This window comes from Alosa sapidissima, chromosome 1, assembly GCF_018492685.1.
Source record: "Alosa sapidissima isolate fAloSap1 chromosome 1, fAloSap1.pri, whole genome shotgun sequence".
Taxonomy (NCBI): domain Eukaryota; kingdom Metazoa; phylum Chordata; class Actinopteri; order Clupeiformes; family Clupeidae; genus Alosa; species Alosa sapidissima.
In genome coordinates, this window is record NC_055957.1 from 48,249,747 (window position 1) to 48,277,324 (window position 27,578).

Below are 27,578 nucleotides of genomic sequence, written 5' to 3' on the forward strand. Positions count from 1 at the left end.
CGCCATCTGTTGGTCCGGAGGAATTCGGCTGTACCTGCTGCGAGCTTTTTGTAAAACCAAGAGTTTTTCGGTTGTCAAAATGAAAACAAAATTTTCACCACATTACGACGCAAAACAAATATGCAAGTGTGATATCCTAATTTCTGTATTTAGCAAGGGCATATAGGTCACTCATAGACCTAGCTAATTTGAATAAAAGCTGCATATCCTGCAATTCAATCCAATTCACGAGGAATAGAGGATGACTGATATTAAAACATAAATTAATGTCTCAGCCCCTTGGAAATGCAACATAAAAAACGGACAAGATAATTGAGAGGTGGCGTTTTTTATTGTGAATATAAGAAGTTTCCAGAATGTCCAAGCTAATAAAATACGTGTCTGTGAATATGTGTCTAACCTGCCTATTCTGAATCTACTGAATGTTGCCATGGAATATGTTGATTCACCTGTCATGTGGGTAGTCCTTTCTCATGTCTCAGATAAGAGGAATAAGTTAGCCTATAAAGCCAATGTATGCCTTAGAGGCCAGGACACACATAAAGAGGGGAAATGGAAGTGATCCTGGTTCTGCTATTGGCCTCCACGGGTGAGTGAACACTCCTCTGACAGAAGAGTCCTTTGATGAGAATAAATAAATGACCAGATAAACAAGAGATCAAATGAAGCAATGAATATTTATCAACTCAAGCCAATACAATGAAACATTGCCTGGTATTTGGTTTAGTGGTACATACAAGGTTATACATTTCACTAATTAACTTACAATTTCTGATTGATTTAATTGAGGCTGATGAAAATAACTTGTATTTATATCATGATTTAAACTGTATACTGTTTCCCAGTGTCTGGTTGTGGTACTCCCACCTATACTCCAAACACCAGCCGGGTGGTGAATGGGGAAGAGGCTCGGCCCCACAGCTGGCCCTGGCAGGTGATTGTGTCTATTTTTAATAGGAAAATTCCCATGATTATTTAGCTTGTACACCATTTAGTGAGGGGGGAGAGGGGGGTTGGTATTCAGTTGCATGGGCAGAGAGCTTTATTTTCTGCATGGTAAGCAAAACAAGATCGTAAACTATAAATCAGTTATTCTGGATTAAGTAGGCTCATATCGAATAGACACAGCAGTGTTAAATCAACAGACCTGGCTGGGAGCTCAAGGTCATACTTGTCTGTTACTTGGAACTCATGGGCCTTTAACATCTGAGAGTTCAACAGTCAGCAAGAGCAGGATGTTCAACAAACCTGATGTTTAAACTCACACACTCAGAAACTCACGTGATTAACTGGGATTTTATACAACAAAATAAAGCCAGCAAGAATTTGCTGCTGTTTGTAGGCCTTACTGGAGACATTTTTCCCTGTCTGTGGTGCCACCCTTATTGCCCCAAACTGGGTTCTAACAGCAGCACACTGCATCAAGTAAGTCATGAATCTTACATAATCTTACAAAATCTTACATAATTATTAAGCTTGTTGGTTAATAAATTAATATTTTTTTTCAGGAAGGTGCAAAGCACTTTTTCAGGACAGATTTGTGAAAATAGATTGCCTGAACTTTTGTCTGTATGCTTAGCTTCCACACATACCGGGTGGTCCTCGGAGATCACAATCAGAACCAGCAAGAGGGCCCAGAACAGTTCATCATGGTGGATAAAATGTTCATACATCCAAAATGGAATGACGGTTGCGTATCCTGTGGGTAAGCCCCACCCCCCCATATGTCAAGGTGACCCGTGTAAGTTCACTTCCAGGTAATATAGTGGAACCACAATCTGCTGCAGGAAAAGCCTGTAGGGATTCAATATGATTATGGAGTCCTGAGCCAAAACACTACATAATTTAAATGGATTAAACATTTACTAGGTCATCCCCACTACCTGGTCAAATACAATGTGGTATAATGATTACCATCTGATGAGACTGGATTGGATAGCAACTGTGTCAGGCATGGTAAATACATTGTGTTTTTCAGATTAATCTCCTAATGTTGTCACCTTCAGGAATGACATCGCCCTCCTTAAACTGGAGAAAAGTGCCACCCTGAATGACAAAGTGCAGTTAGCTTGCCTGCCCGAGCCCGATTCTGTCCTTGCTCACAATCTGCCCTGTTATGCCACTGGCTGGGGCAGACTCTACAGTAAGCCTGATCCACCTCACAAAGCTCAGCGCTCCCATTCTTAAGGAATCTACTACATGCTTATCTATTGCAATGCACATTCACAGACAGTAAGGAGATTTTTAAGGAGGGTTTAACTGTGTGAGCTCTCCCCGCATCTGTTAGTAATCGGTCTCCCTCTGTGTCTCAGCGGGTGGTCCCCGCCCAGACACGTTGCAGCAGGGCCTGGTGCCTGTTGTGGAGTATGACGTGTGCCGTCAGAGTGACTGGTGGGGCTCCAGCGTGAAGGCCACCATGGTCTGTGTGGGGGGAGACGCTGTGTCAACCTGCCATGTGAGTACATTCTGCAGTGACCTGTGCGCTCCCACAGTGACTTAAGGGAAATGTACAGCACAATGTAACAAGTCACAACACTGCAGACCAATGCTTTGCTGAATAACTTAAGCTCAAGTGAAAAAAAAAAAAAGCTGTTTATTTTAGACATAGCCTAGAGCAGGCACACAATCCATTCTTAACACTGCAAAAACATTGCATCTTGGGCTTTTGGGGCTACTGGGGATATAAGTATATAAAATAAATATAATGCCCAGTATTGGTAGGGGAATCTTTTCCTCCATGTAGAGGTTTCAAACAGCACTTCCATATTTATTTCAGGGAGACTCTGGTGGGCCTTTGAACTGTCAGGGCCGTGATGGAAAGTGGATCGTTGAAGGAGTCAGTAGCTTTGTGAGTGGCAACAGCTGTAACACCCTCAAGAAGCCCAGTGTCTTCACCAGAGTGGCCTCCTTCATCCCCTGGATCACAGAGGTCAGTATGGGCAGACTGGACTTAATATATTGTATCATTGTAGACAAACATGATTGCAGAAGCAATTTTATCATTTCTGATATCCCATGTTTTTCCTCTTTTAGACAATGGCCAACAACTGAGAAAAGACTACAGCTTCTCTCAGTGAAATTCTTATACACAAACTATTCACTTGGCTAAGACTAATGAAGGCAAAATCAAATTTATTTTTGCACATTTTGTTGTGAAAATATTTATTATGATGATGATTGTAAAAGCAATGCCAGATATAACATACCTTCAAATGAAAACGTATCTGCATTCTGCATCTGTCTTTTTTTGCAAAGCCATGTCAAACAAAAGAGGATTTAACAACTCCAAAGAACAGATCCATTGGTAATGCATTCAATAAGAGTCATCTCCCCAATGCACACACATCAAGCAGTCCACTGACATTCCACTTCAAGTGTCATACTAAGAGCAGACATCCCCAGAGTAACGTCCCTCTAACCAGAGAGGACATTACTGGTCAGTGGGAGTCCAGGTGAAGAAGTTCATCCCACGCAGCTCCTCGGGCAGGTACTCCTGCTCCACCGCAGAGCTGAAGGCAGGGTTGTACTTGTAGCCTTTGGCGTAGCCCAAGTCCTTCATGAGGCGGGTGGGGGCGTTGCGCAGGTGGAGCGGCACCGGGGGCAGCGGGCCGCGGTGGTTCCTCAGGCAGGCCTTCACATTACTGTAGGCCTTATAGACATCCACCGACTTCGGCGCCCGAGCCAAGTACACCACACACTGGGCCAGAATGACCTGGGAGTAGGAGAGCATGGGAGAGAATAAAGGTGAGATGAGGAGGGTAGCAAAAAGATATCCAAAAAATTAGGTGAAAAAACAAACAAACAAACAAATAAATAAATAACAATAAATAAAAGAAAATAAGGAGAAATGTGATGGAAAAAAACTTTTTCAGTCATTTATGTCTGGGCCATGAGAGAGGGTTGTGGATTATGTGTAGGTGATCAAAGCCAGTCTGAGCCAGTCTCACCTCACACTCAGGCATGCCGATGAAGTGGCAGGCCTGGAAGGCAGACACTGCCTGGGGCAAGGCAGCGGGGTCAGCCAAACCTGCAGGAGACACACACAGACAATAACAATGAGACCGACAGAGAGGAACAGAGCCCACGGATGAAGGGAACAGAGAGTGAGAGGAGGAAAAGAAAGAGACATGGGAACAAACACCTGGGGACATGGTGTACTCATACACAGCTCAAAGTCAAACACAAAAACAGTGATAGTGTAGCTATCGACTCAGTCAAGGTCGACTAGAGTTTCACCCATCTACTTAAACAGGATATCTAACTACCAGTGTAATGTATCCCGTTTTAATGGCTATAAATAAGTAGACATTTACGATCATGTACTACCAGAAGGTAAGTGGAGTATTAAAAAGCAACACAAATAGGTCAGAGGACTAGTCCCGTACCAATGTCTTCGCTTGCAAAGCGGACGAGCCTACGTGCCACATACAGCGGGTCCTCTCCTCCCTCCAGCATTCGGCCCAACCAGTAGAGGGCAGCATTCTCATGAGAACCCCGCAAAGACTTGTGAAGCGCAGAGATACAGTTGTAGTGCTCCTCACCTGTAAAGAACATTAACAAGCACACACATTACATTAAAGCAGTGGTCCCCAAACTTTTTCTTCCGAGGGCCAGCTCACTATGCCTGGCTCCAAGAGAGGGCCAGAGTCTCGGAGTAGTTCTATATCAGTAACCATAAATAGCTTAGTGCTGTGAACAACAGCAGTCTACCTTAGTTGAATATTCTATTACATTTAATCATAGGCTATTGCAACTTACCATTGTTAGCTGTGTTTATATTGTCATCATGCCATTTCAGTGTAAAATTAAATAATACTAATAAAAAAAGTTTGCATTCCCAAAAGTATTAGCAGGGAGTCCCAAAAGTATATTTTATTAAAAAATGTGTGAACTCTGAATTCTGTGTCTTTGCATACACAGCTCAAGTTGTGAATATCCTACAAATAATTTAAAGTTCTCAAACTATGAGAATTTTATGAAGTGCTGAAGTGATCTGAAATGACCACCATTCTAACTTTCAGTCACCTGATGAGAACTTTGTGAACTCTTTGTATGAACATTTGAACGAGTGAATAAAAAAATAAAATATTTATCCCAGAAAGTCCCAAAAATATGACTTGAATAGAAGTTAGTTAGTTATTAACAATTAATTGATACATTTTTAAAATACTTTGAGCACTGATGCAGTCAGCATAGGCAGGGATTAAAGTGAAAAAAAATCGTTTGACTGAACTTTTTTCAGGTCATAAGTCATACGTTGTTCATATCTACCTATAGAGATAGCACCCCTATCGCGACCTATTGGTTTTTAATGTACAAAAAGATGTAAACAGCAAAGTAAAGCACCAAATAAACACCAAAATGAGGCTACAGGGTACTAAGTTACTATGTAATTAATGCCACCTACAGGTGAATGCATAGAACATAACAATCCTATGATTTGTGTACCCTGTAGCCTCGTTTTAGTCATGTGAATAAGGCGAATTGAGAGTGTTCTTGATTGAGATTGAGTTTTCCTGTTGAACAAAACAATATTTCAATACCATCCCTGACCATTGCGGATTAGCCATTGCTGTTCTTTTCTACTGCAGCAATATTGTAGAAAGGCTTTAACACACTCTTATTTAATTACTTCAGGCCAAAAGTGTTTAAAGGGGAGATTTCTTTTCTTGTTAATATGCAATTCAACACTAAGTAAAATCTATAAAATCAAGTTTGCAAGACTTCACATTTCCTCATCAAAGTAACGAATCAGAACAGTCTAGATATTGTTCATATTTCCATGTGTTGCCTCATCTGCATTTAATGAAAACATGGTAATTTTGAGTTTTACAGACAACTCAAGTTTTCCAATGAGCAGCAATACTGTGTGTGCTCATGCAGGAGGTCTGCGCATCTGATAACGACAATCGTGTTGCGCTATGAAAGAACATGCGTAGCCTACTTTCTGAGCGCAAACACGGTCAACCATAGATAAACGTAGCCTACCTCTGTCGTGGTGGCTAGTTGCACCAGGTAGGGAAGATGTCCTGAAGTGCACGAACGTTAACCTTATGGCGGTCTTCTGATTGTTGGCGTGCTAAAACATTTTCCTATTGCATCCATAAACAATTTTCTTGCAGCAAACCGCGCAAAAGCAAACCCCTGGCACTTTATTTTTTTACACCATGGCTTGTTAGTTCTCCCCCGTTTCCAACAGCCGCCCATCTCCATTTATTTTTTAACTTTTGACACCTGTGCCTTCCTTTATTGTTGTTTATGTAAAGCACATTGGTGTTTATGTAAAGCACATTGAATGACCTCTGTGTATGAAATGCGCTATATAAATAAACTTGACTAGCAACGCATCCATGACAGACGCACACAAATCATGACGCTAATATGCAAGGTTCTGGTAGGCCTACTGGTTATGGTTTTGTGCTATACATTAATAATAGCAAAGTTTTAAGTTGACTATTTTAATTGCATGGTTATTTTTTGTCAACATACGCTCACAACCTACTGTCGTTAAAATGAGGCCTAAGCAAAATAGGCTACAAGGTGGTCTGTGCGTCACAAACATGACTGACCCCCTTACTCAACAGTTCGCGATATTATTACTTTATGTTAACATGCTCAGTCAAAACCTTCCGTCGCAAATTGTGAAAAACAGACGGGATAGGCATAGGCTACGGTTTATATTGCGTCGCTTTACACATACTGTTAGTTGCATTGATCAAAAACTGTAACAATAATAGTAGGCTACATCGGGTGGCAGCAGGCTATCTGTTCAAGTCATAGGTGACACCCAAAATGAATGACCTCCCCCGAAAAGAGTTTGCGATAGTAAGACATTGTCTACATTGATGCACGAAAAGAACACAGCCTCCAAATTCGCACATAGAGCTCACAATATCATATCCAAAAAAGTTAAACGGATTGGGCAACCTCATCAGCTGTCTCGATGGTGTCACTATAATCCAACTTTGACCGTCCTCCAGACGTGTTCTTTTTTTTTTAAGCAACCGCCCCAGGCCAATGAGACAAGCGTGTAGCTACAATATAAACAAAGCGAAACTCATGGCTGACGTATCTTCTTGAGCGGTCTCTGATTGAGACACAGAAAGTTCTCAAGAACACTATTAGGTCTTTAAACATTTACCATCACACACATTCATTCATCGGACCTAATATTTGTAGTTTTAAAAAAAGGAAAAGAAAAGGTGATAGACCCCCCTCCTATTTTTTTTTCTCACCGGATCTGCATCGATCTCAAATATGACATTTCTAAAATCAAATTGACGGAAATCCGTCATACGACGGAGAACTTTAATCCTTGCATAGGCCTCTTACATTGTTTGCAGGTAGGCCTACATTTCATTCCGTTTTCGATGGCAGACGCAAAACAGCTCCAAAACAACCACCGGTGGACAAAAAGAGTATTACATGTGTACTGATAAGACTCGCCATAGAGAATGAATGGGGAAAATTGCGGAGGTTTTAGTTTGACAATGTTGTACTCCCGTGCGGGCCGGATGATATATACTACGGACATGTTTTGGGGGGCCACCCAAAATGAGGTGGCGGGCCGTAGTTTGGGGACCACTGCATTAAAGTATTAATACTGCCAAAACCCACTGTATGCATATGGATCCAAGTATAATGTTCCTGGGAAAGTGTTTTGAGAGATTTCCACGAGAAGACTATCTTCTGCCCTGTCAGATCAACTACGAAAGTCCTAAATCCTCAAGACTCCTGAAGATATTAAAAAAAAGGTGCTTTCCTTACATAACACCTGAGGTGGTGAAGTGGGGATAAATAATGAACACTGAATGTCCTCCAAGAAGGTCTTTAAATATTACAAACGCACCCTTAATTCATTAGTCATCCTTAAAGGGATGTTTAAGCGGTGTCTCTGAAGAGCGGGACATGGCTTTGGGGTACAGTAAATCTCCCCTCACAAGGCAGAGCCCAACCGCTCTTATATAATGTGGCTGTTTTTCATCTCCCGGGGCCCAAGGTCTGACAGCCAGTGATCCGCGGGGGGATGAATGCTAAGGCAGAGCCTCACACAGCATGCAGGCTAACTCACATAGTTCAATGCTGGTGATGACACACAGCCTTGTGGAAAGATCCAGACACTTCTTCAGCGCTCTTCAAAGGGTTTCCCCTCAGTTTTTTTTCTTCATTTTTTAAAACCCAGAGTATAGGGGGGGAAAAAAGAAACATTGAACGCAGTTGAAAAAGTCAGCGGGAGAGTCAAATGAAAGTCAGGGAAACATCTGTCTGTGTAAGTCGTTTATCAGGGAAATTGCAGGAGGAAATGACAGATCATTAAAGTGACTTGTGGCGAAATGGTGGGAAGAGTAAAACAGGGCTAACAAAATGTGGTCTTTGAGAGATGGTGCTCTGTAAGATGGTGAGAGGAGGAGAGGCTGTGTATTGCAGGAAGATGAGGTGAAGTATGCACCCAGGGCCAGATGTACTAACGTAGCGTTATCAGCGTCATGGACACACCGCAGATTGCGAACGATGTCAGACCCAAGTTTCCGACGTATTTATCAATCGTTCAATCCTTAGTGTAAACTGCGCCTTTCTCTGCCTTTCTCCGCCCATAAACGCAATTTACGAACGTCCACAACTGAATGGCAGCGCCTACATACAAGCGCAGTTGAATGAAGTTAACTGATGACGAAATAATACCATACATGATAAGATGTAAACAAGCAGGGAGATAATGAAGATCAGTAGTTCTACTCAAACTACTTGTGCACGTAGGCTATGGAAGATTGGTCAAATCTAGTAAGTAGGAAAGTTTAAGTGAATGACGTGAAAGTGAAAGTAAGACATTCGAAAGGCCAACGAAAGTTAAGGTTGCTTTTGGTAGTACAAATACTTTCACCACAAAAAACTGGTGCTCTAAACAGCGATTCTGTTGTCTTTGAAAGGTTCTCTTATTGACGCATTGAACTGCAATTTGGACTAACACCTGCTTTTACAAGGCGGAAGTATTTAGGCGCAGAATAGACGTGCGCTTTCAGGAGCAGTCTTTGTACATACCGCAGAATACATAACTAGGCGCTCTTTACTCTTCCCCTCCCATCTTTTTACGCTAAACTCCCACTTTCCCCTGGATCCTCCCATGAATGCATTTGCATGACATGACAATCGCAATCTGCCACTTTCAGCTCCCGCGACAGGCAGTTTGCGCTTTTACATCATTGCGGCCTGTTTGTACATACCTCGCAATGATTTTACGCGAAACAAATACGCCTGAAATAGGCGCAAAAGCGTTAGTACATCTGGCCCCCAGTGTGCACACAATCCAACAATATTGTTCGCTTACCTAAGGTGAGCCACTGACCTACAAGAGAAAGTGGACTGGAATGGGGGGGTTGGGGGTAAACTCAGGCCCACACCTTGTCAAAATATTCAATATTCATTGAATTTCCAGATGGGTAACACTGAACTGTCTGGAATTAACAGGCATGATGGTTAGAGAAACCATAACAATCCAATAGCCCAAACAGCATGGGTCAGCATTAGTGTGTGCTGTTGACAAAGCTATTTATACAGAATCTGTCTCTGAGGAGAATCTTGAGCTCTGCTGGGGGCTGTGCGTAAGTAGAACCCTTCCTCTGTAGAGACACCATGCCAGCTGGTAGCTGTTTATTGTGGCCTTGGCAGCGGAGCTCCCTCTGGGTTAGGGTGCCTCATTAGGGCCAGGATGTCCTCTCTACACATGGGCCTGGATTTAAGCAAGGCCCCATGGTGTTTATCCGTTGCTAAGACTCACAGTGTAGAGTTGTAATTATGACTGATGATGATCTGACTGACCAACTGACAGAGTGTATGCTTTAACGGAAAAAATACAAACAAACAAACAAAAAGTACAAACAAACAACCAACAAACAAATAACCAACCAACTCCAACTTTGTTGGTTCTTTGGTTTTGTAATTCATCTCAAAATATGTTGACAATTATTCTGCCAATTACAATAATAGAAAGTGACACGTTTTGCCTTAAAGTCGGCTACGTCTTTGTAACATTGTTAAATCATCTGAGGGGTATTCCAGAAAGCAGGTTTACTGGCTTAACTGGGTATGTTAACACAGAGTTAGCGGTAAACCTGGGATTTCAGTTCCAGAACGCTCAAATATGATCAGGCTATGTAAGTAACTTTGGTAACATAGGCTCTGAACTGACCTGGGTATGTAAACCCAGAGTAAACGGTAAACCTGGGATTTCAGTTCCAGAAAGCTCAAAAATGATCAGGCTATGTAAGTAACTATGGTAACATAGGCTCTGAACTTAACCTGATAGGGGGTAGGTTTTGTTCAGGTTATGTTCAATTATGTTCGGTTATTTCAGTGCATGTTCAATCAGGCCGCTATTTTTACACTTGTCACACAATGGCGTTTCATTTTGACGAAGGTCCGATTGACAAAGAAGCACAAAATCATGTAATATTCATCCGTGCAATTCACCGTGAGAGGGCGATAAGACCACGACATCACATGATAGCCTATCCAATATTTTCCAAACGAGTTTTTCAAGAACGCTAGAGTTTTTCAGCTGAATCCTGAATATAGGCTACTTGAAAAGCATTCTCCATCCCTACATTACGCATGGTGGATTAGAATAGAATAAAATAAATCTTTAATGTAGGCTAGCTAGCCTACACCATAGTGGACATTTGTGTTTGGCTCACCAGACAGATGGACAAACAACATCTCAGACACAAGATATAATTAAAACAAGTACAGTACAAAAAAGGGGAAACATAGCCTATAGAAAATTAATAAATAAGTTTAAATATAGCTGTACAGCTCAGCCGGGTATGCATGTTGTCACTAAGTTTGGTTAAAAATGCTGATGGCATTTGGCATAAAATATTTTTTTAATAGGCTACACACGCTCTCCGACTGGAGACGCAGAGCATATCGGCAAGCTGTCGGTCGGTGCGTAAAGTTTGCCTTGCGCTAAAGCAGTTCCTGCGCAACTTCATTCGTTTTCCTGGACACAAACCCACGAGGATCATTAATGTGTAGTTTCACCAACTGGCAGGTCAGCATCACTTATTAAATTTTCCAAATATGCACCGAAATGTGTCCAATAGGCTTGGCCCACAGCTGCAGAACCCGCGTTAAAATAGAAAATTACATTTGGGATTCTCAAAGAATTCTATGGCCCACTCAATCTGTGACAAGGTAGGCTAGTTTAAGAAAGCATCATTCAAAGCAGTCAATACAATACGTGATGTCCAGTGAATTATTTAATTGTGCTTTACACCGTCAGTTAGGCTATTCTCGGACACAGGCGCTTAAGTATTGCTCTCTTTGTTATTACAGTTCTCTCCTCCTCGTAAGCCTCGACTACTCCGCCTCTGAAAAATACGGTGCTCTTCGTTTCGCCGGTTTCACTCATGGTTTCGACTCTCAATAGATGATGCCTTGTTCGCCGTGAACGCGCACAACTCTAGGTTATCTAACACAGGGTTGATTGAACTAACTGGTAACCGGTGTTTTGGAACCGACAGCTCGGGTTTAGTCGCCACAGGTTCAGACAACCCAGAGGTTAAGTTTTATCTCAGTGTTTGTTAAACCTCCTTTCTGGAATACCCCTCTGATGTGATGTATAGACAAGTCAACAACAACAACAAAAACAAGTTAAACACAACATAACACAATATGCTAAAAAAACATGAATGAACAATAACAAACCAGGAATAAAACAACATGTAAACGAAGAGAAGAGATAAGAAGCTCACCAGCTTTGTCATAAAGGATGTGGGATCTCTGGAGGCCCTCTTTGACATGGTCCTCTTGAATGAGGATATGTGGGGCGTCTCTGCTGGGGTCCGGCATGCCCGCCCTGTGGGCAGCCACTCTGGCCTGCACGGCCAGCTGGAGTCCATTGAGTCCAGCACGGGCATCCCCATCACACAGGTGGGCGATGGTATCCAGGGCTTTCTGCTCAATGTACACCTGAGGCCTGCAGATCGAAACAACACTGTTTCATCAGACAATTACATGGTTAGAAAAATCACTATCCATGTACTTCCCACAAAGAACAGGTTACACATAGATATGAAAGTGCAGATGAAACATTCGCCTTTGAAAGCTCTTACTGTAATGTGATGTTTGAAAAACTCAATGGTGAGTGTTACCAGACCATTTTCTCTTAACAACAGAAGAAATGCTTTCCTCTGAAAGTGTTTGTGGTTAACAAGCCTACTCTATCCATAAAGTATGATGTGGGTCATCTGGCAGGTAATTTCGGTGTTAGCAGCATGACCCTCAGACAGTAAGACAGTGTTTTGAGAGCAGCCCTTGCGAGCTATATCTATAAGGCTAATTAATTCCAGATCACCTTAACATTTAACATCCTGGAGAGAGATCAGCGTGTGGCATACATCACAAGAGAAAATGTGGGTCACATCTTCTAACCCATTTAGCAATCCCCTTCCAAAAAATATAAATAATCAGACATACCTAATAAAAACAACCTTATGAACAAGCCCTATTTAGACTTCTATTGCCCTCCTCTACTTGTGTTTGATTGCCTTGGCGTGGGCTGTGTGAGACCTCTTCAATTTCGCTGGTTAAGCATAGATAATTCTAACTATGTCCACACCCTGTGTTGGCAGAGACCAGTGACTCGATACCTCTCTCTCTTTTGCCTCCTCACAAACTCTTGCACATGGAGAGAAATGGGATCTTTGTGTGGGTTAAATTGCTGTCCTAGACAAAAACATCACTGAAATGCTGGTTGGATCAAACATTGAAAGCCTAACTTATGTTTATGTTTGTGTAACCTATGTTATGTACAAATGGTTTGTGCGAGTTTCAACTTTCGATGTGACAAAGCTGATGAAATATAAATGGACGGATGAGCATGTGCTATTTGCGTCATGATGGATTTGTTGCCCCCTAAACCCATTTAACTACCATCAATGCCACAGTTCAAAGAGCTATGCAAACTTTAAGGCTCTGCAAAAAAACAAAAACAAAGGGGCTGTTACAGAGCTATACTCAAACTATGCAAACTTTCCTATTGCAACCGGAGTATGGACAAATAATGAATATGGTGGCCCTCACCTCCTTGAGGTGATATATTGCCATCACCTGCTGCAATACAATTCTGGGAGATTACCTGATTAGCAAATGATGCTGCTGATGATCTGTGAGATTTTAGGTGTTCACACACCCATTGTGCTGTATCGTATTGTTCATGTTATAACATGATTATTACGCCTCATGATGAGAATTTTTCATATTATGATATTGACAACATCATTGTGGGCATCGCACATGTACCTAAAAACAGAACAAACAGAATGTGGAGCTTATCTGTTGGAAGGGGTACAATTTATTTATCCGTTTTCCCTTTTAAATTCACGTTCTCCATAAGCGAATAAAATGAAATAAGAATCAGTGTTTAAATTCTGAGCCAATACTTGATTCTAATGATTTTGAGTTTTGATAATTATAGAGTTTTGAATGGATTTGAGGTTTTAACCATTGGTTAAGACTTATTTGGACAATGTATCCTGGTCTTTGGATTTTTCTTAGAACTGTTTACATTTTCATTTGTTGGTCTACTTTACAGTAGTGGTGTTTTTGTGGTGCATTTTCCCTGACATTTTCATTCTGTGTTTAGGTTAGTGATTGATAGGTTTAAGTTTTACCTATTTGGTATCCTGTTTGCATTTTGCATGACTCTCAACTACAATATGATGCTTGCATGATTTGTGGCCAAAAATGCATTGTCAAATGTTAACACTTTAGTGCAGTAATTTATATTGTTAATGTAAAAATACAGTGAAACATTGATATATATCCCTTGTCTATGTTGCCCAAGCCTAGTAGTTACTAAAATATTTACACATAAGCAAGGACAAAGGCCTACTTCAAAAAGCATAAGTTTTACCTAAACATGTACCAGTAAGCACATGTGCACAATTAAATGTCTTGATGAGGAGTCAGAAAGTTAATTTCATACAAATTATACAATTAATGTGTTTGCCACATCTAGGGCAGTAGGTTACATATAAAAAGTTGTGTGAAGTCATTCAGTATCCAGTACCGTTGAGCTGTGATTAGTAGCAGATGATTCTAAAGTCTATCAGCCACCAAAAACAACTTGTTTGGCTCAGCGGATTTTCCCTGACATGGAGCTGGGCTCGAGTAGGTGCTGCCAGGAGAGCAGCATGTGAGGGTAAAGGCCGAGTGGTGTGAGGGGAACAGGATGTCCCACTGAGTGAATGACCCCATGGTGCTGTGACAAAGTCAGAATGGCAGGCGATCTGGAACTCTACTCTTGAGGAGCAATGTGGGTCACAGTCTTACTACACGTTCTCAACTCTCCTCCTCTGGTTCTCATTCTTCAGGACTAATTGAAAGACTTGCACATTTACAGTTTAGATAAACACAACTGTCAAATTTCCCAGTCACATTCTCAGTGCTAGTGTCACCCAAAGTCTGAATACCTGAAATCAGAGACTAACATACTGTTTACAGACCATAATTAACATCTCACCACAGCTAAGTGGAGAATGCAATGCCTATGTATACATATCCAAAACGGCATACTTTCACTATTGGTGGGTGTTTAGTTGTCATCCCATTAATAACCTCCCACAAGACTATGAATGATCTTCAAATCAGCAAAGTTTGAAAAAAAAAAAAGGCTGGCCTTGCCATCCAGACAGCAACACTAGGTGGATTTTAGGTGGACACTAGGTTTTTTTGTCATAATGATTAAACTATTCCAAATGAAATAAAAAATTAAACTGTGTCATCTGTTTACATGAAGTACGTTTTATTCCGAGCAACAATATCTTGACTGGAAATTCTTTAAAAGTATTGCAACTACTGCATATTTTTTTGTTGTGAAATATACACTTAAAAAAATCATGGACTACGATATGTTTGTGTCCCCCCCCCTGTACTTTCGTTACATTTCAGTGCTTCTTCAGAAGTCAACAAAAGCATAAAACCCATCACAAAAAAAGAAAATGTCTAGACAACACCATCTGAAATAAATCAATATCGTATCATGCCTTATGCAACGACTGCATAATGCATAGACACAAAGAGCACATGGGTAAACTGAAGAACAAGCTGTTTACGTTGAATGTGCTAAGTGGCCTCTGAACTTAATACCTTCAACTGGTCTGCAAACACACCTCATTAAATTCAAGCATCCCCATCACAGACACAACCTCAGACTGGTCGTCAATAGTGCCAGCGTAGAGGCCTTTTTTTGGGGACGCGTGCACAGAGGAAATAAATCTCACGGTCTCAGCTGGGCTCTGGGCTGACCCCGCATGAGCCAAAATGCCTGGCGCCTTTTTAGACACCATCCATCTAGCTCCCATGACAGTTGATAGGACTGTAAAATCTGATAGGGAAGCTGAAGTGCTGCCAAAAGCCGCCATTTTTTGCTGATGTCCACTGGAAAATATCCGATAGCCCCTGTGCGTGTTTTGTTTGGTTCTATAAATCCTAATCTTGTGTTCCACATCTGCTAGAGTTGTTTTGTGGGGCATGTGAGCATGTTCGTCTATGCAACAAAAGTTTGTTTAAGTGTTCAGCTATGTATGACCGATGGTAAGTTCCTCTACCACAGCTGGCACAGCATAACCTTTTAAATATCAAGTTCATACATTCAATCTCAGAGAATAGATCTAAAAATCTAATAGATAGATCTAAACCTTACTTGAGTTGTACGTTTCTTTGGATAGAAATGCTAAGGAAATGAGTTAGGGTTAGAAATACATGAGTGGTTCATTAGAAACACAAACAGTAAGTGCAATGTTCAAACACTCTAGAGTCTAAACCTTCATTACCACCACCAAGCAGATCAGTTTCTCGTTGTTTCTCGCACATTGTTGGTTTCCATATTTACCTGTTGGAACCCGTCTGACGGATTATGCAAAGACAAACAGGCTGATTTTCATGAAAGTTGGTTAAGAGGTGGAGCATGGGCCAAGCAGGGATCCACTGGATTTTGGAGTGGATCTGGATGAAGTCCAGGCATTTTACCCCACTTTCTTTAAAATTACAGAAATAACAACATTTTTCTCACTTTCCTTAACATGGCAGACTTCTGCTCATCTAGTTGAAATAGATATGTTATTTTCAAACTTGCCAGCACAGGAGAAATGATTGTTACTAGGTAAATTATTTTTATATAAAATTTCAATAATATCACCCTGCCCTAACGCACAAATAATATCTGAAATCTGGACACCTCTTGTCCAAGGGAACATCTTACTGATGAGTGATGAACAGCATTACAAAAACCACAAAACCAAATACCCTGCTGTAAAGAGCTTAATCGCCTGAGACATGATCTACAATGGCAACAGTTTTGAGCTTACCGGTATAACCTGTGGACCCTGATACTTTGATACTTTGCCATTGTAAAATGATGATGGAAACACAGCATCACCTGCTAACAGCCAGCTGCGAGCTGACAGCTAGCGGTAAGAAAAGGAGAAAAGGTCATGGTGACCGTTGTTTCAACACGGCTTTAACTTGTCAGTCCAGTGAGATGGAGTGACCAAACCACTCATGCTCATAGAGGCACAATGTCTGTGCTTTTAATTTCAATTACGAGTCAACACAAGGGGAAAAAAAAACCCTTTTGTGTTAGGAGAGCAGACCCATTTAAAAGCTAACCAAAACCAACTAAAAGAGTTGTATGTGGACATAAAATACATAAACTAAAGAATCTGGACCGCACTAATTGAAAGGAAATGTGTAGGAAAAACGTTGTACAGTTTTGATTTTAGAGTTAAACCATTTATAGTTTTGGACATCCCATTTCAAAATACAAAATACTGTGAAACAATCAGACAGTCCCCTATCATTTGAAACCCCAGGCCAGCTCTGATGACCTCTGTTTACCAGAAGAGGCTGCCATGAATCTCAAGGCCCAGATTCATCTCCTGCCAACACTTAACAGCTTTCTCAGTTACCCTCTTCTCCCGCCTCCCCAGGGATGGCCTACTTATGGACAGTTAGGAACAGGGGCCAGGACAACTGTCAGCTGACACAACCAATCATACTTCCAGCTGACTAATAAATTACCAAAATATATTGTGTGGGGGGGGGCCTCATGGGAGACACAGGAAATCCCCTTGACCAATCGGAGCTCAGAATGAGCATCAACATGCCATGCGGCCTTACTAGAATTCCACACGCACCAAAATAATAAGAGCGCATTCCCGGGTGGAAGGGGGCATGTACACACACTTACTCCGACTGGTGTGCTGCAGAGGCCAAACGGTCATCCTCCCCATTGACAACTGGAACAACTCGTATTCCCAGAGCATCCACGGCTCGGTTCAGGATCGAGCCCATCGCTTCCACGGACAAACGCTCCAGCACGATCACGCGGCAGCGGCTAAGCAGGGCGCTGTTGACCTGAAAGGAGGGGTTCTCGGTGGTCGCCCCGATCAGTGTGACCGTCCCACACTCCACGTGAGGGAGGAAAGTGTCCTGAGCAGAGAGGAGGAGGAGTAGCCATAAGAGACACGAGGAGAGAGAAGAGAGAGAATAGGAGGAGAAGAAACAAGAGGTCAACGATGGGAGGAAAAGAGAAGAAGATGTTGAGCATGCCCAAAGTAGCAAAATATCAGGGGTGAGTGTACCATTGCCACAGGACAAACTCAATTGTGAAGATCACAGGAGGCCTATATGACAATGCAAGACTGAAATCATATGAAGACAGATTATTCCTTAAACTTAAATTATACAGTTTTAAAAACAAACAAACAAAAAAGTAAACAGTAGTACTGAATTATGACGAACACATAGCATATTGTACATTTTCCTCCTATTTATATTTGATAGTCAGTTCATCTCAATTAAATGTATAAATAAATGAGTTTCTACACACTTCAAATGTGGCACTGCTGCTGTGAATGATAACTGTTCTGATGCTGAGGTGCAGGTGCACAAAGGGCAAATGTCAGGATTCAATGTTAAACTCTATTTGGGGTTGGGGTCATGTTCACCCTGTCAAAACTTATGTAAGGGATAATGTATAGAACGCCGGTCATTATTGGGAAAATAAGTCCTGACAGGGCGAACAGGACCCCGACGCGCAGCGGAGGGGGTCCTTATTTTCCCAATAATGCCCGGCGTTCTATACATTATCCCGCTTATTATGTGGCTACTTGCCAAAACGAAACAATAAACTCCCCACGATATGACAATTTAGCCTACATAGCCTAGGCTATAGCCTATTTGTTACCGTTAATTGTGGCTTTTGCTGAGAAACAAATAGTTTGCAACAACACACGCTGAACTTGAATCAATCATTCTTTAGAATACATGCCTGCTTTTCACTTTTGACTGAAGTTCCAGTAGTTGCGGAGTGATATGAAAGACCTGAATTAGAAGCACAAACTCCGCTGCCATTGACAGCGGTCATTATTTTTTTTAGAGGTCCTCTAGTCGAAAATAATGGCCGCTGGGACTTTGGGAAATCCCATTCAAGTCAAATCCCATTCTACGTGCATTGTGAAGAGCCATGTAATAATTTCTGATATTAATCGGCGGACAATACATTATCCCTTACTCATACCATCATGATGGACTATAATAGGGCACTTAACAAATTTACACGTAAAATTCTTTACACATTTATATTTGGATTTCTACAGCAAATATTCTACAGGTTGAGGTATAGAGGAGACTCTTTTACACAAGCCTACAGATCTAAACCATCTCTTGTTATTTGTTATTTTTGCTAAATATATCTATTCTTTTTTCTATAGCTCAAGTTTACAGTAGGTCCACATTTATATACATCCACTGTACTGTACTTCTATTAATTTATAGGACCCTCACCCCAATCAGGTCCATTTTGACCACAGCCTGAATTAGTGCAGGTATTTTCTGACCATGCCGAAATGTACCGTTATGACAAAAGAACAAATCTGCTTTTAAACCATTCTGTCCATCATTCAGATTCGGATTCCAAGAACAAACTAAAATGGGCACAAGATACACACACACAAAAGGGAGCTACAGCTTGTGTAACATTTCAGGCATTGTCTATGTGTATTTTTAAACAACATTTTAACAATGGCTTTGACCTGGCAGACAGACTGTCCAGAGTGCCTTGCATGTCCATTAGGGTATCCCTGGGGAGTCCATCCATCTACACTGACAAGGACTAAATAAAGCCCCGTCCTGGATTATAGAGTTGCATCCTTAAAAAAAGGCTGTAACATTTAGATCAGATTTCTACTCTGACTTTGAATGTACATTCTCTTTCATTACACATAAGACACTTTTTGCTTGCATGTGGGCAATTAATCCATTTTCATGAATGTAAATGCAGACATCTACACATGATGCTTTGTCTATGATAATGTCTAAACAAAAATGTTCTGTAATCTATTGATAGTTCACAGCAGCAACTGGACTGAATCAGAGAGTGAGAGTGTAGCCTAGGTGTCATGCAGTTGTTTGCAATATTGAACCAACTTGTATGTACAGTTCTGCAACACCGTCTATGTAAGATATGCCAGTTTAGATAATATGAATCCTCTGACACAATAAGCAAAGTGCAAAGACAATAAGCAAGGTGGTTCAGTGAGTAGGCCTATTGTGTAGTCTAACATACTGTTGAAGTAGGTCTTATCTTTTTTTTTTTTTTAGCTAGGTGGTCCATGCTTTTTTTTTATTGGTTAAGTGGTCCTTCGTCTGAAAAAGTTTGAGAAACGCTGATGTAAAGGACTACTGAGTGTACCTTTGACACAATCCATACAATCTGAATGGAAATCTTTAGATAGGGAATAAATAATGTTTTATAGTTGAGTCATTTGTTGTTTTTTTCCCCCCTTTCGATTACTTGCCATCAAGGTGACCAAGGAGTCCATTTGTTAGGAAATAATCTGATTAAAATATATTGATGTGGAGAAATACACCCACTTAAACTTGGTGGTAGTTCACTAGTAGTAGTTGAATTGAAAAATATAAAATAAAAATGATGATACAATTGTCATCAATAAATGTCTGAAACTGCCCTGAACACAGCACATCAAATACTTGGATGCTGAAGTTGTTTTTGCAGAATGGCATCACTTGAATACTGAACTCCAAAATGACTGGCTTTGCTATGCAGTTCAAATGGCTTCCTTGAGTTGAATTACAACCCCTGGCAAAACAATTATGGAATCACCACTCTTGGAGGATAGTCATTGCCGTTTTATTTTTTACAAAATACAAATCATATATATGCCTCAAAACTATTTTTATGTAACAGACGGAACATTCTGGCTTTGTGAAACATAGCTCAAAGTACCAAAAATTTTAAACGCAACTTATGTTGCAAATATAGTTGAGTCATATCCGCTTTGCCTTTTTTCTAAAAAAAAAAAAAAAAAAAAAAAAAGCTGAATGAACATCCTCCAGGAGTGGTGATTCCTAGCCTGGTGATCCATTATTTTTGCCAGAAGTTGTACTATTCCATACCTGCTGGGACTTATTGAAGCGATGAATCTCGTCGATGAAGAGGACAGTCTTCCTCTTGAAGAGCCGGAGCTCATTCTGGGCCTGCTTGATGACCTCTCGCACCTCATTGGTGGACGTACTGGTGGCAGACAGTGTCACAAATCGCACGGTGCCATTCTTTTTACTGGAGCTGGCGATAATATGAGCTAAAGTGGTCTGTGAGGAGACAGTTTGAAAAAGAAGCAAATCAGTAAGCAAAATCAAGGTGTAATTCATTAATGGGAAATACAATGCACATTGCCAAACAGCAAACTATAAAGATATGGATTGGATCATGTGTGCGTTGCCCATATACACACTCTACACATAGTGTAAATTACTAGAATTTCTGATTTTATGTGCGTGTACAGGTGGAGGGTGGGTGTAATGACAGGGTACAAATATAGGACAACCAGGGACAGTGTCAAAGTGTTGTCCTTCAAAACCATGCACAAGTGGCATCCAAGCTCAAGTGGCATGGAAAGTCTCTTGCTTTGTGATGCCAATTTGTTGTATGGGTGAGTTACACATTCCAGGGCAGGCAGCAAAATCTTGCCTTTAAGATCATGCCTACAAACTGTCAACACCCACTGCTAGCGTTTCAGAAAGCATGCTTAGAAGTCTATGGCATGCCAAGGGCTTTCCAAATCTCAAACGTGGATTCACATGAGTGCAGTGAGGCTGGGGTTCAATGTAAACAAGGTTACATGAGAAAGACACATGTTTAGCTGAGTTTCTGTAATCAAATAGCATGCACCAATGCCGCACACTACACCAGATGTTCTTATGTTGTAGAACAAAAAAAAAAAAAAGGCCTCGACTTCCTTTTCAGTTGAATGATAGATAGGTAGGTGGGTCAGTTTGGCTTAATGTAAGGTCAGTCAGCAAAGACATTTCAAACTCATTAAATCATTGGCTAACGTTATCCAAAAATAGATATACAATATGCTGCAAAAAATGTAAAAACCTTTTTTCTGACACCCACACCTTACTAAACACTAGTCAAAACACTCGGCGACAGGAGAACGTTTGCTTAGGGTCACACTGCTAGTGATTCTTTTCTCTTTTTTGCGTGTTACCTTTCCACACCCAGGTGGTCCCCAAAGTATGAGTGATGGAATCTCTTGAGAATCAAGGAGTGACCGAAGCAATGTATGCTGTCCTAAAACTTTGTTTTGGCCGAAATACTCCTCAAGAGTATTGGGTCGAAGTTTCTCTGCCAATGGTTTGCCACTATTAAGCAACGTTAATGCACTCATAGATATGTCCGTTTTTTTGGCTGTTGAAGTTAAGGCACCACTAATCTGTGTGTTCGAACGATTTTCATCACATCCCTTCGTAGGCTCTTCATTCCGGTCCACGTCAGTCGCATTACGTTTTGTGGTTTTACTGGTAACGTTAGAGTCTGTACTCTGTTTGCTGGTCAAAACAGACGATCTCTGTTTATGCTGAAAAACTGTGAACATCGGTGCAGTTCGATTCGACTTCGTTCCAGATCCCTCAGATGTGTCTCCTGAGCCTGACAGAGAAAACTCTGAAATGCGAGACTTTTTGGAAGGTGGTTCCTTGTTGGTACTAGATAAAATCGGATTGTCATTTCCAGTCAGACAGTTGTCCAAGTGCGCGTTGATAGTAGCAGGCTGAAACTCGCCCGCACACACGGGACACTGAACTGTACCGTCCGGCAGTATTGAGTCCGCCATGATATATTTATTTCGCGCCAGTAACCTGTGACCCGGCAGGAATTTATTTGCAGGGGATTTGGCAGTTTTGCTTTATGTTGTTAGATTCTTGAAGGAAAGGTATAAGTTATGGTATATAGGCGATCGCATTTTGTTTTTGAATATAGTCAAACAAGATTTGAGGTCAAAGGGTTCCAGTTTCGGGCATTCTGGGTTTGTAGTCTCACGTCATGTTCCAGGGCTGCATTTAAAAAAAAAATCTGGAGATGCTGGAGTTCCTTAAATGTCTTCCTGTCATAAATTACCACCACAAGTAATTACGATATATTTCTATTAAGACCTGCTGTGTGCTATGATCAGCATGAAACTAACTAACGATTGTATAATGCTGCCTTTAGGGATTCCCAAACTGTGGTAGGCCTACCGCTGACCTAGTAAATGGAGGCCTTTAGGCCTAATTCATTTACAGAACTCGAACTCGACCAGTTTATTGCCTACTAGGCTAGACTAGCCTACTGTATGGTCTTGACTAATCTCACGTGATCCTAACACCTGTCCTATCTTCTCTCAGGTCAGAGAAGCAGCCTCTTCGTGAGCAACAAATGGTTACCCCGCCGAGAAAGTGCAGGAGTCCAGGTGACATGTCACCCCCCAAAAAGGTGGCCCGAATGAGGTCTGACGGCAAACTGACTTTCTTCCACTACCTGGAGAGGGTGGGCACCATGCGCTACTTCTGGGAGCTAAAACATATCGAGCTCGAGGGATTGGGAGGCTTTGAAGAGGTAAGATGAGGCAATTACTACAACTACTATGTTATAGGTTTCCCCAATGTGCCTCACTTCACATTGTTTAGGGTGTCTCGATCTTTCTTCATGCGTCTCACTCACCAGTTCTAGAACATCTTCCTCTTCACCACCAAACAACTCCTTATGAAAAATTGTAGTCGTATGCCCTCTTGTGGGGGGAAAATATGTTACAGAATGATCCACACGCGGGTGCCCACCATGCAGTGTCGGCAGCCATACGTGTAATATGCAACAGAAAACAAATAATTGTGACCAGAGCTAAATTAACTGTTGCTGCAAAGACCATTGATTCCATTGACTCTACCTAAAAGGATTGATTGAAATGATCTCTGTTCCTCAGCTTTATACACACTTTTTTAGGCTACATCGACATAATTGATAAACTAAACATAATATATTTATAAACATTTATAAGTCACATGTATTTAGAGGCAGTCTTATTGACAGCTAGGCAGTTTAGCAGATAATTTAGTCAAACTTTTTTGTCACTTTTTTGTCATTTCTGTTTGGTTCTAATCTGTATAAGAGCAATTATTTGGCAGTTAAGCTATGCCGAGACCAGATATAAGCCTCTGACTGGTGTTCAGAGTGCACTGATTATTATCCCTATGGTAACTTGGCACTGCCACAGTTGTTTTTACCACCATCGCATAGCATACAATGCATGCAGCACCACTGTCTAGTTTCACTGGCTGATGAATTGATTTCCTTCCCTTTAAATATATAGTTCACAATAAATGTTTGCATTTGGCAGTATAGTACCCTCAGAACCACTCAGTGTAGCAAGAGATATGGAGATGAGCTAAAATTAGCTCTGTGTCAGCCAATTCATTTTGCTTTCTCCATGTTCATTTATTTTGATAGTGGCATAATGGAAGTGGGAAAGTGCATATAAAATACTGGAATAGTGTTTGCCATGCTACCTCTTTTTGACTCACATGGAAAGGTTATTTCCTGTGAAAAGAGTTAGTTGTACAGGTCAGGAAACCTTCTGTGTGATGCAAAATTGTAATTCAAGATCTCATAGTACATTAGTAAAATGTCCCTTCCTGCTGACAGGGACACTTGAGGTGCTAAGTGATCATTTGGCTCTTGAGATCCCTCAACATTAGAACTTAGTAAAAATAGTACCCACAAATCCCCTCAAGTGTAGTCAGGTGAAAATCTCTTTCTTTTTTTCATAGCCATTTTTTTTACATTCATACAGTCAGCAGACAGTAGCCTATGTCAGTGTCACCTGCCATTGCTCATTGAGTGACACTGTATTACCCCAAGAGCCACATTTATATTTATCACAGGTGCCAAATAGGCGAGAAGTCTTCATGATTCTGAGGATAGCTTCTCTCCACCCAGCATCCACTGCAGGACTGACTGGACTGGACTGGGCAGGGGTAGGCTGCTGGAGCAGGCGAGTGATCGAGTGATAGGGCTCTGGTGTTTTTTAGTCACCCCTCCTGTAGCACCTGTCACTCCTGTCACGAGGACAAGTGCCCCTGTCCTTCTGGCCCTTAGCTCTAATGGCACTTGGGTGTGTGTGTGTGTGTGTGTGTGTGTGTGTGTGTGTGTGTGTGTGGGGGGGGGGGGTAGATGTCGGCAAGGGTGTGCGTTTTTGGCCAGCACGCGCTCAAACACACACACGCGCGCGCACACACACACACTCACACACACACACATATACACCCACCCACCATAACACACCCGTGCTCGCTCTCTTTCACTTGACCTATGCTGATACCAGCTAGCCCTCTGTTCAGCCTCTCGGAGACTAGACTCTCCAGGGGCTGCTCCCGAGACCAAACTCTGAGAGTTAGAGGAGGACCAGGGAAACCCACCGTCATGGAGAGCTTCTTCAAGGGCAGGGACATTTGGATAGTTAGCAGTGTGTGTCTAGTGGCCTCCTTCCTCTGGAGTCGGCTCTGGGATTTACTCTCGTATCGAAGGAAAGGGAGAGGCTCCTCGTCCGCTGATGCAAAGGTAGGCAGTCTCACAGGTGTTGGCATAGGGATGAAAAGGAAGTCACAGTTACTGGCAACTGTTTCAAATGCAACACAATTAAAGTAACCAAATCATTTGAAATACATTACTGATCACAAGTACATATTTGTATGTGTTGAACACAAAAGATAGACATCAGTGTACAATAATTGATTTATTTGTGGTGGCACTACACAAAGACAATATCATGGACAGATATGCCTCAAGTGACTTAACCCTATTGAACCAAGAGTTGGACAATGTATAAGATGTGCTTTTCAATAAACCTCTGCAAACGGTAAATATTTTAGGGTGACAAAATTAATTTGAAATAGAATCCGTTATACCTTAAAATGAAACTGTACTTGTTCATGGTTAAAGAGTACCCTAAAATCGTTGGTATGAATAAGGTGCGTGTGAGAAAAGATTTAAAATCCTCTAAGGTCTTTGCAGAGATGCAAGAGGCCATGAGCTCCATGGTCCACTGAATGAGGCAAGCAAACGCTGTCAACACCCCCCGGAGCCTGAGGGGATGTCAGAGGTGCAAGAAACGGGACCCTGTAGGCCAAAGCTAAATCTGACTGTGAGATGTTTCAGCAGCCATATTTTACAAACTCACAAACAGCACACCCCTGGCTCTCCATCTCTGTCCCTTGTTTTAGCAGTGTTACGGGAGGTGGAAGACCATTGTAGTGACCTCTTGGTGAAGACAGCAATGTACATCATGTGCATAGTTTGTGCCAGACTTCGTCAGGGATAGTGGAAATAATGTGAGCAGTGTGTGGATTGTTGGAGTGTACCCCCCTCTGATGTAATCCCCAGCGGGAGAGGCAGATTGCATGGCAGAGGTGTTTTGAATGGGACGTCTCCTTTGGGACAGTCAGATGACACTCTGTATTTTATGGAGTGTCAGGATGGTTTGAGAGTTTCCTCTTTGATCATGTCATGTACACGCTGCAGAACATGGTACAGTACATTTCTACTAGAGTATATTTACGATAGTGTATCATGCTGAGATACTCTATTATTTATCTCAGTGATGTATAGTGTTTGCTTTTGGCAAAATATTCTTCATCATTTGAACTCAGCCAAGCAATGACCCCACTTCCTTCAGTGCTCCAGAGGCAAGACCCTTATTATTGATAGTGTATGCCCAAGCCACTTTAGTTTTCACATTAGTCTTGTTTGAGTGCACACTGTGGTTGAGAGAATGAGGAACAGGGGTGACACAAAGACAGTTAAGATGAATTTGACAAAAATCCATGCAACTACAATCAAGCTATATTCAGCCTAGTCACACTGGCCAACGAATACTGATGTAATTCATTAATAATCTCAATTAAAGGATTAGTAATTTAACTCTACAGTATGCTCACCCTGCCCAACTGACTAGTCTTTGCCATGAAAAACAAACCCCTTCCCTCTCCTGTGTTCTCATGTCTGACTGGCAAATAACAACCTGAGGGCCAAATCAATGGCTTTGTGATTGATCACAAAAAGCTGAGGGTCACTGCAAAACAACATACATTTATAATGCTGTGCTCAGGCTGCACAATAAGCCTGCCTCCCAGTCAGAAACCTTTGGGAACATCTGTCCACATCACAATGTGCTATTGATCACTTTTTTCATGAATTACCAAAATTCCACAACTTGAAATGGAGAGACTTCAGGCTTCTGAAATGGAGCCCTTTCTGCCACCTCATTCTCACCTCAGCACACACTGCTAGTGGGCAGTTAATGTCAGTCAGGTAGACGAGCAGCTGTCTGCACCTCACATGCCATATCACACGACTTTTCACTTTTACAACACACTGACAAGGGTTATGCTGATAGCCACATAGCCTATTTATTGAACTTATCAAAATGGCCTAGCAAACCTCTATCCCTCATTCATACCACAAGTGTTTTTTTTATGAAGAGCTTAAATGCACCTTGCAATTGTGTAAAACCTTTCTCTGCCTATGTTTCATGGTTTGTTTTTGAAGAGGCAGTCTTGTTATGATGGCTCTATGTTTAGTCTTGACTAAGACACTTGTGGAAGACCACGTATCTCTTTTCATGCTCTCCTCATTGTCACAATAGCATATGTTGGGGAGGTCAAACTGAGCATGTTGGGAAGGTCAAACTGAGCGTGTTTGAGTTGTGCATGGCACATGTGAGTGGTTGCCACAACACAGTGAAGCAGAAGAGAGCATCTGATTCTATCATTTCTGCTAGGTCCATATTGGTTACATTAATTGTGTGTGAATATTCATGTCTGCGACTTGTGTTTTTGTCTATGGTATTTGACAGACGTTATTGTCCAAAGCAACTTACATTAGTTAAAAAAGTATAAATTAGGCATAATAATAATTAGTAATATTAACAACAACATCAATCATAATAACAATATCAAATATCAACACTTTCCATATGAACAAAAATGATAAACAAACCTTAACTCTGTAAGAGAATTGCATAATTGGCACAAATAGCTGTGGGGCACATTGACAAACTATATCTCCTTGTTGTATTCACTATTGTGTATTAATGCATAGGTTATAACAATGTAAATGCTCTGGTTGTATCAGATCAGCCAATCCTCCTGTAAAGATCAAGCTCTGCTGAGAGACAGGATCT

The 27,578-nt window shown here is 41.4% G+C and overlaps 3 protein-coding genes across 6 annotated transcripts in view; 2 read left to right on the plus strand and 1 right to left on the minus strand.

The window, feature by feature from the left end:
* The first annotated feature begins 1,183 nt into the window (after positions 1-1,183).
* On the plus strand, positions 1,184-3,109 carry LOC121706780 (proproteinase E-like). The gene is made up of 4 exons (XM_042088832.1): positions 1,184-1,705; positions 2,007-2,143; positions 2,313-2,455; positions 2,777-3,109. The coding sequence occupies exons 1-4, from the start codon at positions 1,572-1,574 to the stop codon at positions 3,107-3,109; spliced, it is 747 nt and encodes a 248-aa protein (XP_041944766.1). The 5' UTR covers positions 1,184-1,571.
* A 36-nt stretch (positions 3,110-3,145) lies between these two features.
* On the minus strand, positions 3,146-22,220 carry wrnip1 (WRN helicase interacting protein 1). Its single transcript, XM_042098523.1, has 7 exons — positions 21,576-22,220; positions 20,479-20,673; positions 17,249-17,490; positions 11,751-11,974; positions 4,386-4,541; positions 3,948-4,027; positions 3,146-3,712 (listed from the first exon to the last, which is right to left on the minus strand). Exons 1-7 carry the CDS (start codon positions 22,197-22,199, stop codon positions 3,431-3,433), a joined length of 1,803 nt encoding a protein of 600 aa, XP_041954457.1. The 5' UTR covers positions 22,200-22,220; the 3' UTR covers positions 3,146-3,430.
* mylk4a (myosin light chain kinase family, member 4a) overlaps positions 17,484-27,578 on the plus strand; it is a 31,665-nt gene continuing 21,570 nt past the window's right edge. For 2 of the 4 annotated variants that reach the window (XM_042098487.1, XM_042098507.1), the window contains exons 1-2: positions 17,484-17,632; positions 22,750-22,960. In XM_042098487.1, the coding sequence (XP_041954421.1) occupies positions 17,577-17,632; positions 22,750-22,960 (267 nt within the window). In that variant the 5' untranslated portion in view covers positions 17,484-17,576. Of the gene's footprint in view, positions 17,633-22,749; positions 22,961-24,700; positions 24,959-27,578 lie in introns of those variants that run through there. The other 2 variants (XM_042098496.1, XM_042098515.1) reach the window with 2 other exon arrangements.